Raw genomic sequence first — 13,661 nt, forward strand, 5'->3', positions numbered from 1 at the left:
TCCTGTAAGATTATACATTGCTTCTGAAAATGGCTGCTGTCTGCTAGTAAGAATGCAGCTCAGCACCCTTTAGCCTTGTCTCTGTGCTTCATTGCATATTTTAGCATTGCCCTTGCTGCTTTTCCAGGCTGGTTTTAGGTTATCTTCATTGGGCAGCTACTGTGCCCCAAGGTGCTTAATGAGAGACTTACTTATTAACTCCTAACTTGCCCACAGTGCCACCTCTCCCTGTTTCTGGCTCACTGTGATATTATGATTATCATGTAATTATAATAATTTCTGTCTCACCATTTCTACAGCCTGGGACTCAAAGCGGCGCTTACACAGATAAAATAGAACAAGCTAAAAACATAGAAAAGACAATAATTAAAATGCAATTAAACACTAATTGGGTGCATCCACCCTTTAGCATGCACCACCAATAGTGGGAGCATTTTCTGCTATGATTTGCTTGCCCCCAAGCAAGCAGGCAGTGATGCCTGATAGGAACAGCAGCTGCCACTGCTTACTTGCCTGCCTTCTCCCACTTACGATGGCAGCAGCAAGCAGTGACCACTGCTGCACTGCCTACTCACTGGCTGGTACGTGGAGGGGGGAGGAAGAAGAAGCCACTGTCCATTATGGTGACTTACCTCGTGGAGGCGGAGTGGGTGAGCAGGGTCATCTCACCAAATGGTTTGCTATCAATAGTCCCTCAAAGGCTGGAGCCTGCCCCAAATGTCTTTTCTTGCTCTTCAAAGTATTAGGATTTGGGCTTGATTCATGTTACCTTGGTCTGCATCTCTGATCCATCTGAGCCTTTCGTTCTCTGTACTTTTAGTTCAGGCATAGGCAAACTTAGCCCTCCAGATGTTTTGGGACCACAACTCCCATCATCCCTAGCTAACAGGATCAGTGGTCAGGGATGATGGGAGTTGTAATCCCAAAACATCTGGAGGGCTGAGTTTGCCTATGCCTGTTTTAGTTCAAGTTCTATCTTCAATACTGCTATAAGCCTCTTTCCCACCCCCACCCCTCAAAAAGTGATTTATTACTTAGTCTGGACCAGAGGCTTAAGGTGAACTATAGTATTCACATACAAATCTCAAATCCGTAAGATCCAGCTCTCCAGGGAAATGTTTCTCCCCTGCCTCCTAGACCTCCTCCCCATATTGTTGGCAGTGGCAGAAACAAAAATAGTGTCGACATGATATTGGAGTGGACACCCTGTTGGGGATGCAAATTGTCCCCTTCCCAATCATCCAACTGGCCACGAGCTGGGAGGGGGTAGTTAGATCTTCATGGCTCAGCTGAAGGGCAGAGCACTGTGTCTTGTACATGGGTTTGCCCTGTGTGTAGGTTGTGGTGAAAAGTGTGGTGTTACCATTGGTGTGCAGACCTTGGAGATCTCACCAAGGGTGAATGTGGGTCTTGGACCAAGAAAGTTTAGCTACCTCTGGCCTAAAATATTTGTAGGTATGTCACACAAGTCTGTTTCTCTCAAAAAAAATATTGATACCAGCTCTGTATAGGAAAGTCAAGTATTGCACAATAATTTAGGATTAAAGTGCACAGATATTTTGTTACATGTTTATGCATGTGTGTTAAGATAGCAGGAATAGGGCCCCTGAGTATGTGTTTGCAGAAGTAGCCCCTAGAGGAATTGGCAGTAGGAGATGAGAGGTTTGGGACAGACATGGTCCAGGGGCAGACATAACTAGGGCATTTAGTCTCAGAAAGCTGGGGAGCAGGGAGGCTCGAGCTGTTCTGCTTTCTTGAAAAGAAATTAAGGACTGTTTGTAGAAAACTGGCTGGTTGAAAAACACAACTTGCCCACAAACTCTGACACTATTATGCCCACTTCTTATTGCATCCAGCAGAACTTCTTCCTTTCCTTGAGGAGCTGCAGCTATTCTCCAGTCTCGCACTTCTGTTTGTACTCAAGGCCAACTAAACCTGGGCTCACTTGTGTGAAAGTAGGACCCTTTGCAACCTTTAGGATTAGGAGGGTTTGAAGAGGTTCCACCCTGTCAAATTAAAGGAAAAAAATGCTTGAGCTGTGTTTATTTTTAACCGTAGCAGAGTATGTTGCTGTTGTTTTTAGTAAGCTTGTCTTTCCCGGAATTACAACATGAATGCACTGGGACTAGATCCATACACATTAGTTTGGCCTGAACCCTTGGGAAATAGCCTGACTATAAATGCTATCGCCCATCGTTCACCACCACCCTGTTTCCTGGCCAATCTTGTTTGTCTTGACATGGCTACCAAAAAGCTAACTTTTGTTGGAGATTAGGCCCCAGAGTCTTGGAGCTCTTCAAACACCATTTAAAGCAGTAAATGCTGCTTCAACATAACATACTTTAAAAAGGGTGAATCTTATAACATCGTCAGTTTTCTTAAGCTGTCATGTTTATCGCCCACATACTGGGTGTTCGCCTGTGCTTACCTTCATTGTGATTACGTGTTTAAATATGGATGGCAAACTGAGGTGTAGAAGATCAAAGAGTTGCCAAAGTTTTCTTCGGAAATTGTGATGCAATGCATGCAATACAGTTTTTGGCTTTTGGTGTCATGCTTTGACCTCAGTTTTGTAATGGGGTGACTTAGGATGCAGCACCCTTGGAGTCCACTGAATGCCAACTTTTTATTCATGGTTATCTATCTATCTATCTATCTATCTATCTATCTATCTATCTATCTATCTATCTCTCTCTGTTCTATACTCTATTGACTCTTTCTGCATCTTGCTTTCCTCCCCTGTTCATTTTGAATTAGATATATACATAGCAGGATGCCATTCCTTCATCTTCTTTCCCCAAGACCCGCTTTTATTTCTCATCACACTCAACCATAAACTTTTCCTGCCTGCTCCCAGGGTGATCAGGGTGGATTTAAAAAAATAATCATTTTTTTAAAGCGACTAGAAGTTTATCTTAAAGAACAACTAGGTTGATCTGCATGTTAGCACTATAGTATGCCTTTCTACTGATTTAATTTTTACCTGCTAGCATTGGGGCTTACCTATATCTATATCTGAAGATCCAATTTGATCAAGTATGAATATTTGCATTCAGCCTACCAAAGTATTTGGTATTTATTTACCTAATGAAAATAACCCAGTAACTAGCAAACCTTACTTCCATCTTTGTTACTTTGTTTTTGTGAGGGTGAGGTTGGGCCGAAGCAGAGAGGAGGAATGCTGTAAATAAGACAACAAATTTACCCAGTGGTCAGATTCCTATATTTTTATGCGTAACCTCACAAACTCTCATGGCTATTGGTTGTAAGCAAACACTAAAGGGGAATATTTTAAAGGCATTCCCTATATAGCTAAAGAAAAACCTACAAACCTTGCTACAAAATGTATACAATGCAAGATGCAGGACATGGTTGTAAGAATCAAAACAGAATAAACAATACTCTATTTAGACAGGAACCATAGAATACGTTGGAGCCTCATCTCTGCAGAAACACCCAGTGTCCTGGCCCTGCCAGGGGGCTGTCAGGCAAGGAATGGCCAGAGTGAGGAGGTAACTCTTTATTGTCAAAAGTACACTTACAAGTAGGGAAAAGGCATGTCTATCAGTACTACATTGCTCAGCTACTCCAAGGTGTGCACCCGATGAGGCAGTTGCAGTGACAGAGGCCTGGCCCCTGCCCTCGACTTATGTATCTTCCCCATCTGCATGTAACCTGCTTCTGCTCCTCCCTCTTCAACCCTTGCTTGGTCCTGGGAGACAGTGGAGCAGGAGAGATGGGGCAAGAGGAGGAGGTGTGGAAGCCCTTGACCAGGAGTCAGCAAACTTTTTCAGCAGGGGGCCGGTCCCCTGTCCCTCAGACCTTGTGGGAGGCCAGACTATAAGCCCCCCCCCCCCCGACTCTCCCATCCCTTCTCCACAGTACTGGACGAGCCCTGGTGGCTGCTTACCTGTGTCTTGCGAGTGGCAGGGGCAGGCGGCGGCGGGACGATGAGCAGCACACAAAAGGGCTCCAGAGAGGGGCTGCTTAAAATGGTGGCTGCTCGAGCGCTGCTGACCCTGGCACCAACAAAGCCCAGCCCCCTTCCTCCTCTAGGCAGGGCAGGGAGAAGCCAGGAGGAGGGAGGGAGGGAGGAGGCGCCAGCGCCGGAGCTGCCGTGTGAGGGAGCGGGAAAGAATGCATGTGCTGGCAATCCATGCAGCGATTCCCAGACCATCTGCGGGCCAGATCCAGAAGGCAATTGGACCTGATCTGGCCCATGCACCTTAGTTTGCCTACCAATGCTCTTGACTCTCCACCAGCCTGGCCTCTCCCTCCTCCTCAACCTGTTCTTCACTCTCTAATCCTGCAGCTTATCCTGCCTGATTCTCGTCTCCTATCTGTTACAGGCTCCCCCAGATCACTGTTTCCTTCTTCCAAGTTAGTCTCTAACCCCCCTTCTCCCTGTGGTGCCCACTCCTCAGTATCCAACCACCACTCCTCAGTGCCCAGCCAGCCCCTGTCACAACATCAGTTTTGGGTTTGAAGAATTCCCAGCTTTCCTGGCCACCCAACCTGTTCCCAAACCTGGGAGAGATTTCAACTAGCTCAGGATGTTTCATAAATCACCCCTAAATCCCCTTCTTTTATTCCCAATGACAGGGAAATAGTTTTATGTATTTTTTTAAAGAGAAAATTCCAGAGGGAGTGCAAGTTAAAGCAGTTCAATCACCTTTGGTTCCCTTCCTCTTTGGATTGCAGCATAAACTGTAAATGAATATGGTTTCATGATCAAATGTGCACCATTCTTTAGGAACTATATGAAAAAATAATAATCATTGATTTTAAATCAGCTTGATTTAAATCAAACCACCTTGTTGGTGATTGCAGGCTTGTTTGGGAAAAGTCTAGGTGGAAATGGGTGGCAATATATTTTGAGGTCAGGGTTTTAAAAATTCCCACATAGTGGCTCTAGGCTCTGACTACACAGTGAGCTGAGCACACATTGTTGACTGACTGTCTGGCCTCTATGTTGACTACTTCTGGTTAGAGCTGTCATGAGGTTTTTGTAAGTAATTTTGGTATATGCTTTCACTCTTGTCATTTATAATGTAGAATGGGGGAAGTGGAACATGTGCTTGTAGTGTCAGCTCCTCTGTCTTAAAGAAGGAGATGGGTAATAAACTATTTACAGTGTAATTTTGTACATGTCTACTTAGAAGTCCCACTGAATGTAGTGAATAAGTGAATGTAGGATTACAGACTTACGTTCCCATGTGCCAGTAAAAAGTAAAAAATCATATATGTTCAAAGGACCTGGGATTTTTCAATTCCTACTTGAACTATATTCTGCAAAATACAATGGAGACAATTGAAACCACCAGGTTCAGCTGGATTGAACAGTTAGAACTTCCACAGCTAACAGAAGATAGAATCAACAAGAGAGCATTGAAACATGCAACTTGGGATGGCCTATAATATATAATATTTTGTGGCATTAAGATGCTGCTCTGTTCCAAGTACTTGCTGTGAATCTTTGACCTCTAGCCCATTGCTGTCTTAACTCATTTCAGAACACATTGTAGACAGAATCCTACCTTATGAATTTCACTGTATAGGATGTAAATGTGTAAGTAATAGAATGGCAGGTAAGGTTAGACTGGACTTTTTTTTGGGGGGGGGGGGAAACAGACATAGAAACCACTGGTAACTGTCCTGATCCAAAGGGATGGTATAAATATTTCTGAGAGAAAAGGAGCCCTGTTGGATCAGACCAGTAAAGGTCCATGGCAGCCTCCAGGGAGGCTACAAGTCTCCCCTGTTTCTTCCTCAGCAGCTGCTTATGTATGTAGAGGTTCCATTTTACTGTCATGGTTATTGGGTTTATTAATGGCCATCTTCTATTAACCTGTCCAATCCCTTTTTAAAGCTTTCTAAAGCAGTAGCCAGCACATAATAAATATAAATATAAATATCCCTTCCATCTGACTGGGTTGCCCCAGCCACTCTTGTTGCGGCGAATTCCTTAAATTGTGTTCTGTGATAAAGTGATTTTTTAAAAATCTACTCATTGAGTTATTTGTTTCATCAGTAGAGGAAAATATTTCCTCTTCGCTTTCTCCACACTTTGAATAATTAAAAAAGTTACTGTCATGTCCCTTGATCTTCCTTTTCTAAACTGCCAGTGAAATCCTATGCATGTAAATAAAATTGATTAAGATGGGACTTTTCCTGAGATAAGAGTGCATATTAGAATCACAAGTTTAAAAGTCTCAAATGCTTTAGCATTGGGGAACATATGTGAAGTGGCTATGGAAAGGGGTGTATAAATATTTTGTGTTTTATTATTTGTAGAATGCTGCTGATTGCTTGTGTGAGTGGATGTGGTAGTAGTAGAATCACAGAATCATTGTAGAGTTGGGAGGGACCCCGAGGGGCATCTAGTCCAACTCCCTGCAATGCAGGAATCCTGGCCACAGCCAAGTGTGCTCGAACCACCAGCCTTCTGGTTAACAAGACGCACTGACCCTCCTCTGTCCTGGCACTCTGTCTGTGTCTGTTAACGCTGCTGTGTAAGAACCCATAGACCCCCCCCACCATATTTGTAAATGCTCATTCCTAGGGCTTTGCATAGTTTGAAGTGTAGTGCAGCAAAATCTCAGCAGCCGGAGGGGGCTTCAGCAGAGCTTTTCTGGCGGTTGAGGGGCTTCCATGCCCTTCCGTGCTGCCATAAAACAAAAGTGTGGGGGTGGGGATGAAATCTGTGTTGAAACGGAAGAGGGAACTTTTGGTCATCTCCGGCAGGCTGGGGAAAACATTCTAAGCAAGGGTGCTGCCTAGCAGGACTGATTTTGGTAGGTGATATGCAAGAGCGAAGAAATGTTGTCGGCATTTTATTCTTTTCGGTGTTCCCCGAACCGCTGTGAGCATCACTGCTTGGCTTGGGTGGGGCATCTTGGCGTGGGAGCTTCTCAAGGAGACAGAGGCCCAAACACTGCTGCAGCTCCCAGGGCGACCTGGGCGGGGTGGAAGAGAGGAGCAGCAATTGGCTCTCCTCTTCGCATTCTAAGTGACGAGTGCGAGGAGGAGCCCTTTCCTCTGCATCCTCAGCAGGGACCTGAGGCCTGGGATTGGTTCTTTCTGCAGCCTAGGTAACCAGCACAGGGCGGAGCCTGGCTCCCTCTGCATCCTCCGCGGTGACCTGGGGGAGGGGATTGGCTCCGGCTGCAGCCTAGGTAACGGGTGTGTGTGGTGGGGGGGTGTTGTCTCAGTCTCGCTGCAGCCTCAGCCCGGCACATGGGGTGGGGATTCCATATCTGCAGCCTGGGCATTGAGCAGGGGGTGGGGATTCGCCGGAACTCCTCTAAGCAACAAGAGGAGGAGCGCTGAGGATTGGATCTCATGCTGGGGCGGAGGGAGGAGGGCTGGCGATAGCACAGCACCTGTGGGTCACATGCTGGCAAAGGAGGGGGGCTTCTAAACAACTCGGGGGCGGCTGGCAAGCCTGCCAAAAAAGAAAAGAAAAAAAGAGCAACTGTTAACTGAAACCAGAGATGTCTGTCCAGCACCCTGCCTGGGTCACCCAGCTCTGCCTGCCCGGAATTTGCGCTCTACATAGACCATGATCTGGGTGGACAGCTCTGGGAGCGGCAGCTGGGGACATGAGAAAGGTATCCCTTTTAACCCTTTTCTTGCCCCTCCTTCATGCCTGCTATTAGATTGTGGCTAGAGCAGGCCAGATCTCTTCCCACCAGGCACCTTGGAGCTAATAAATCTGTAGGGGGGAAAGGATGTGTTATATCGACTTGAGGAGGGAGAGGTTCTGAGAACAAGAGGAAATGGGTTGTGTGAGAAATGAATGTCCTGAAGTGGGGGAGGGTGAGCGGAGTCTTAGAATGGGGGGGGGGTACATCTGGGAAGAAGCAGATGGTCAAAATGAGGGCAAGGGGGTGCAGACCAAAGACGCCTTTGGCCCATATGGGTATCCTGGCCTGTTTACTGAAAGGTGCAGGTGGGGGGGGCAGAGATGGGTACCTACTGGCATATCTCTTTGCCCACACCATCTGATCGCCCCGAGACCTGAGAAATCTTCTGTGTGTAACTGGACAAGGCATCCATCCAGATTGTATTATTTAATTTGAACGGGTTTTTCGTGTTAAAGGGCACACTGCAAGAGAATAACAAAGTTGGATTTGGTCAAGGTACCCATTTTGTGAGATGGGGAAGAGGGTTGTCTAAACTTGTTTTAGTTAATTTGGGGTGAATTCAAGAAGTGTGGGGGGGAGGGAGGAAAGGTGATCCAAATAGTGCCTCCGACAAATCCCTGAAAGAGCATTTGATTCTGCTGGGGTGGGAATAGTGAGAGTCCATAGCAGAACAGGATTGGCAGTTACAGAAGAGACTGATTTGTAAGGAGGTCCTGAAATATTTGAACAGTGATTGAAGGTGATACCAGAATTTGCACATTCAAGTTAGAGCTATTATTGACAGGAGGAAAATTCTGAATAGTGTTGCAACACAGAGCAACCTTATGCTCTGACATTGGGGGCCGGAGAGTAAGGGGAAATCGCGACACTTTTCTGTTTTCTTTTTGGTAGTGCTCTGAAAAAGAGGGCACTTTACTCTGCTGAGTTCTTGTCTGGAAGAAAGAAACAGCAACTTAAAAAATAGTGTCTCTGGCAGCCTGAATTCTGGATCCATATGTAACCTCTGTACATAGTAGAATAGTATTTGGGGTGGGTGGGTATCTGTTTTCCTTAGGAAATAGGTTTGTGGAGGGTGGGGCCAGAAGTGCTGGCTGACAGTGGCGCTTAAAAAACTGCATATGCCTTGTAACAAAAAAGAACAACCGCCTGTGCCACAGGGTGGGGAGGTACCTCTGTGTGGTTGGCAGTTCTAGGGCTGGGCCTGGGTGAAAGGAACACACTCCTGCAGTGCGTGAATAAATATAGCCTGCCTGTGGGGGGTGGCTTAGCCTTGGGAGAGGCCTGTCCTGCAGAGGAAGAATTTTCAGGATATTGTGGGGGAAGGGAGATGTCATTCCAAAGGAGAAGCATGTCTAGAGTCTGGTCTGGATGAGGGCTGATCACTGCTTTGCGGTTGCAAGAAGGCAGTGTGTTTTGGGTGCGTTCAGCAGGGCAGTTTGCTTTCAGTTTGAAGGGCTGGTTAAGGTAGGCAGCTCTGCTGTCTGGAGCAGAGGGAGCTGGCCAGGCAGAGCACGCATGGCAAAGCCGGGTTCTTGAGTTGCATCAGGTGGCTGAAAATGCAGAGAATCCCCACCCCTTTATGCAAATAGCCAGAATGGCACCACAGGCTGATGCAAGCCCGCTATGGAGCAGCAATCCAGAATGACAATTGGCCCTCCCTTCCCTCCTTCCTCCCCTCCCTCCGCCTGCCAGCCAGCCAGCCAGCCGTCTGAGCGGTTAAAGCTGCAGACTCCCTGCTGCCTGGACAGAGCGAGCACTGCTGCGTAGCATGGGCAGCGACAAGAAGACAGCTCTGTTGCTGTTCATGGAGTTCCCGGTCTGTGCCCCGGAGCAGCCTCGTTGCAGAGCCGCTCTTGGCCAGCTCCCAGTGCAGAATGGCTGTAGGTGGGGGGAAGGTATCTGGAGCCCCACGACATCAGGGATGGTCCAGAAAAGGAGCAGGAAAGGTGGGGCTGCACCACATTCAGAATGAAGGGCGGCACTTGGAGGTGAGTAGGGTCAAATGGTGGCGGATGCAGTACGTCACAAGGGAGGCTGAAGTTGCAGGGGAGGGCATCCTCCAGAGAAAAGAGGGCGGCAAGGAAGGAAGAAGCCTTATTAAGAGTTTTTAAAGTCCCCCCCCTTGTTTTTCTTTTGTTTTTAGGACATTGATTTAATTGACATCCTGTGGAGACAGGATATCGACCTTGGAGCTGGGCGTGAGATTTTTGACTACAGCCACCGCCAGAAGGAGAACGAAGTGGACAAAGAACCAAATAATGGGGAGGAGTGTGGGGATGGCTGGAGGAGCAGAGGGGGCGATGTCGCTGACAGGGCCTTGCTAGTGGATGGCGAGACAGGGGAAAGCTTTCCTGCGCAGGTAAAAAAACAACAAGAAGTCAACTCCCTAGTTGGGTAGGACAGTTTTCTTATCCACCATCCTGGGATTGTTCTTTGTAGCTGTTCAGTAGAGGAAAATCTGCTGCTCCCTCTCACTGCATGCTTGGGTAGGCCTTGGGAAGAAAATAGCTGTGATGCTAGAAAATGTCCTCCCCTTTTCAAGTTCAGACACAACTCTTAAAAGGGAATTAGTTCTGAAACACTGATGTTCAGTGTTGCTGATCCTGCCCAGAAAGCAGGCAGGGCTGCTTCTCTGTTTGCGTTGTTGGGTTTGAGTGCATAGATATCCATTACCTTTCCGTGCTTGGTTCAAGGCCTTGGTCTGTGCCCTGTTGCTTTGTGGTAGCCCTCAACATACACCCCTTGCTTCTTCCTAGGCTTCACACCACCACCTTCTGATCCTTCTCTCAGCATCCTGGCTTCTCACCTCTGATCTGTGAGAATTGGGCCTTCTCCCATGTCTTATTTTTGGTTGCAACTGTTAAGAGTATGTTATTTAGTAAGAATTTTTAAATCTCTCTCTATAAATCTCATTAGTTTGGTCCTAGCCAGCAAATGGGGCTAGGATTTATCAGAGAATCCTGCTAGCAGATGCTGTGGGGAGGCCATTTCCCCTTATTTTTCTTTATAACACCTCACACACTGCTCTGGAGCCAATTTTGTGGGGGCAAAGGGGACAGCAGGCGGAATAGGTAGAATCACCATGAGATTCCCCCCAACATGGCAGGAGCATCTTGTGAGTAGGAGTCTACTTGGGGTTGCTCATGCTTGGCATCCTAGTCTATATCTCTTTCTAATTTGGTGAATCCATCCTGAATCTTCAGAGTAGGACTGTGATATCCTATCAAAGCCAGTTAATAAACTCTTGGCCCTGGATGGCTTTGAGAACAGTTGTTACTGGGCACATCAGATCTCCAGATTCAGTTCAGTCAGTACCCACTTATAAGACTGCAGGAATGCAGAGTAGGTGACAGCCTCTGGAAAGGCTCACCCCAGTTAGAATATCCTCTGGAAGCAGGGCTTCCCTTCTTGGGGGCTACATCTAATTCTGCACCAAGAGAATTTGCATTTGATTAAATTTTACTGTGTGACATAAACCGTTTCTTGACTTGAGCATTTGAAATTTTGTCAGAATGCAGGGTGTTTGAGAAGAGACTCAGGGGTGTCATTGGAATAAGTAGTGGGGTGGTTGTGGAGGGGTTGTGGGACAGGGAACTGGGTGTGGTATTGGAAACCGTGCCAGATAGACAACCATGTAGCTATTGGCTGTTGAGGTGAGTTTTTAGGGAACTGTGTCTCTTGGTCAGGACTACCTGGTTCTGAGCATTTAGCCCTGTCCCAGGCTGTGCTTTGGACTACATCACTGGGTTTCGTCTGTGTCTGAGACGGGTGTCACCTCAGCATTAATTACATTTATCTAAGTTCAAGAGAAGAATAAAAGTGAGTGGGGCGAGGAGGAAAGATAAAGGTTAGTTTAGATTATTCAGCTAATAGATTGCTTTACACAGCCAAAAGAAAAGGAAGTCTTTGTGTGAATTACATAGACAGTAACAGAAAATACAATACTTTTAAAAGCAATGCAGATGCACCATAATGTGCATCTACAACATCAGCAGCAACATAAAATAACCACCCCATCCACATAAAAATGTATACACACAAGCACACACAAACACAGCCACTATTAATGCTGCTGAAAGGGGAATAAAATATGTCTGCCTGGTGCTGGAAGGATGACAGAAAAGGGCTATTTTCTCATTGCCACCCTCCAGATATCTCTTAAAAGAGGCACACAAAGAATAGGAGAATGTACAGGCTTTTTTAAAAAAAAGTGAGTCATATGTTGCCGGTGGAGGTTGGTCTGGCACGGGTATAGATGATCTTACAGTAAAATGACACTTGAATTATTTGCTCTTCCAGGTGCCTGGTGTTGAGGACCAGACAGCCTTGTCCTTGGAGGAGTGCCTTAGGCTGCTGGAGGCCACGTTTCCCTTTGGGGAGAATTCGGAGGTGGGTCAATGATGGCCCTTGGGAAAGGGAAGATTTAACTGCTTAGTAGTAACAGCATATGGCATTTCCATAGACGCATTCAGTGTAAAAAATGGACTTGGACAATCTTTATCTCATGCCCTTGCCATAACCTTGTGAGGCTGTGAATTCTTCCAAATGAAGAGAAAAGCTTGTTCTTGTTCCAGGCACAAGGCCAGGTAGATTAGCAGGAAAGAAGTGGTGAGAATGCCACCCCTCCCTGCCCCTGCAAATGCTTTAAAGCCCCTAATACTGTGGTTGCAGGGAACCTTGGGAGTGGGGGATGGCTGCTACAGTCTGCATCAGAAGTTCATGCAGAGAGGAAGCGGGAGTAATGATTTGTTGCTGACATGATGCTTCACTGCCACATACTGAAAGGTGTTTTGCTTTCAGTTTCCAGCTGCAGATGCCCCCAGCCTAACTGAAGTTCTGCCGAGTGAGAGCGGGCCTTCCACTGTGCCAGACGGGCTTCTGTCTCCCCTACTAACAGGGACAGAGTTGCCCTTCGACCTGGAGCAGCAGTGGCAGGACCTCATGTCTATAATGGAAACGCAGGTGAGGAAGGCTGGCTTCTACCCTTGTTTATTTTTCTAGGTCCTCCTCTGCTTTCTCTTCAGGTGGGTGTACCATGCTACTGTTTAGTGTTTTGCTAGGTTTCAGGCAAATGTGATGGTTGTTAATATGTCTGTTTTGTGAATTTCTCCTTCTGTAGAAGAATGATCTTTCTGCTGCTGCTGCAACCATCTTTCCTATAACAATAGGCAGGAGCCTAGAAGAATTTGCAGCAAATGGGAAACCAGAGCTGCAGAGTTAGGTGACCATCTAGTTCAAGAGTCGTCAAAAGCAGTGTACACACTGTACCAAGTGACTGCCTGCAACGTAGCAGGGCAGCGGTCCCCTGGGAAGGGCCAAACAAAAGACACCTCTCTCTTCAGGGTCGTAATAAGCCACTACAACTTGGGGACAGTTCTTTCCCACCCTTAAAACAATATAGCATCTCTGTCACAGGATGCATGCAGCCTATTCATTATCCTTGCTGGGAAAATGTTTTGCCTCTCTGCATACCAGGTATTGATTTTTTAAAAAATAAATAAATTCCTCCACAAATTGCACAGCCACTGCTCCCGACCCTGGTTTTTTCACCTCTGGGCTGCCAGATTGGTGGTCAGATGACTCTTCAGGTGGCCTGATTTTGTCTAAGAACAATCAGTTTCTGAATGTTTGTCTGCTGTCTGCTTCCTATACTAGACAAAAAGATTTATCAGTGGCGTGTCTCAGATAGGAGCCATTTCTGCCCCCCCTTCTCGACCCACCCCAATAACTAGGTAGCTAGCTACAGAGGAGTATTGAGTAATGCAGGATGCAGACCTGGCTTTGGTAGATAGGGCACAGTTGCTAGCAAGCATCCTGCATTGTTATGCAAGTTCCTGATCTGTTGCAAACAGAGACCCGTGTCCCAGTTCTCCACACGTGCAAGTGGAAGGGAAGTGAGTTCCCTTCATGCTAACGTACTTAAAACTTCTGAATGATTGGGTCTTTTGTTTTCTTTGCTCTCTCACAGGGTCCTCTTTGGAGGACTTGTTTTGTGTACCCGTTTATTCAAGTTGT

General features: G+C 46.6%; 1 protein-coding gene across 5 annotated transcripts in view; it reads left to right on the forward strand.

Moving 5' to 3' along the window:
- NFE2L1 (NFE2 like bZIP transcription factor 1) overlaps positions 1-13,661 on the forward strand; it is a 33,471-nt gene that overhangs the window by 16,512 nt on the left and 3,298 nt on the right. For 2 of the 5 annotated variants that reach the window (XM_081885603.1, XM_081885604.1), the window contains exons 4-6: positions 9,790-10,005; positions 11,946-12,035; positions 12,447-12,608. In XM_081885603.1, coding sequence (XP_081741729.1) covers positions 9,790-10,005; positions 11,946-12,035; positions 12,447-12,608 — 468 coding nt within the window. Of the gene's footprint in view, positions 1-7,343; positions 7,611-9,400; positions 9,635-9,789; positions 10,006-11,945; positions 12,036-12,446; positions 12,609-13,661 lie in introns of those variants that run through there. The other 3 variants (XM_081885607.1, XM_081885606.1, XM_081885605.1) reach the window with 3 other exon arrangements.

This window comes from Podarcis melisellensis (assembly GCF_964234715.1).
Source record: "Podarcis melisellensis genome assembly, chromosome: 13".
NCBI lineage: Eukaryota > Metazoa > Chordata > Lepidosauria > Squamata > Lacertidae > Podarcis > Podarcis melisellensis.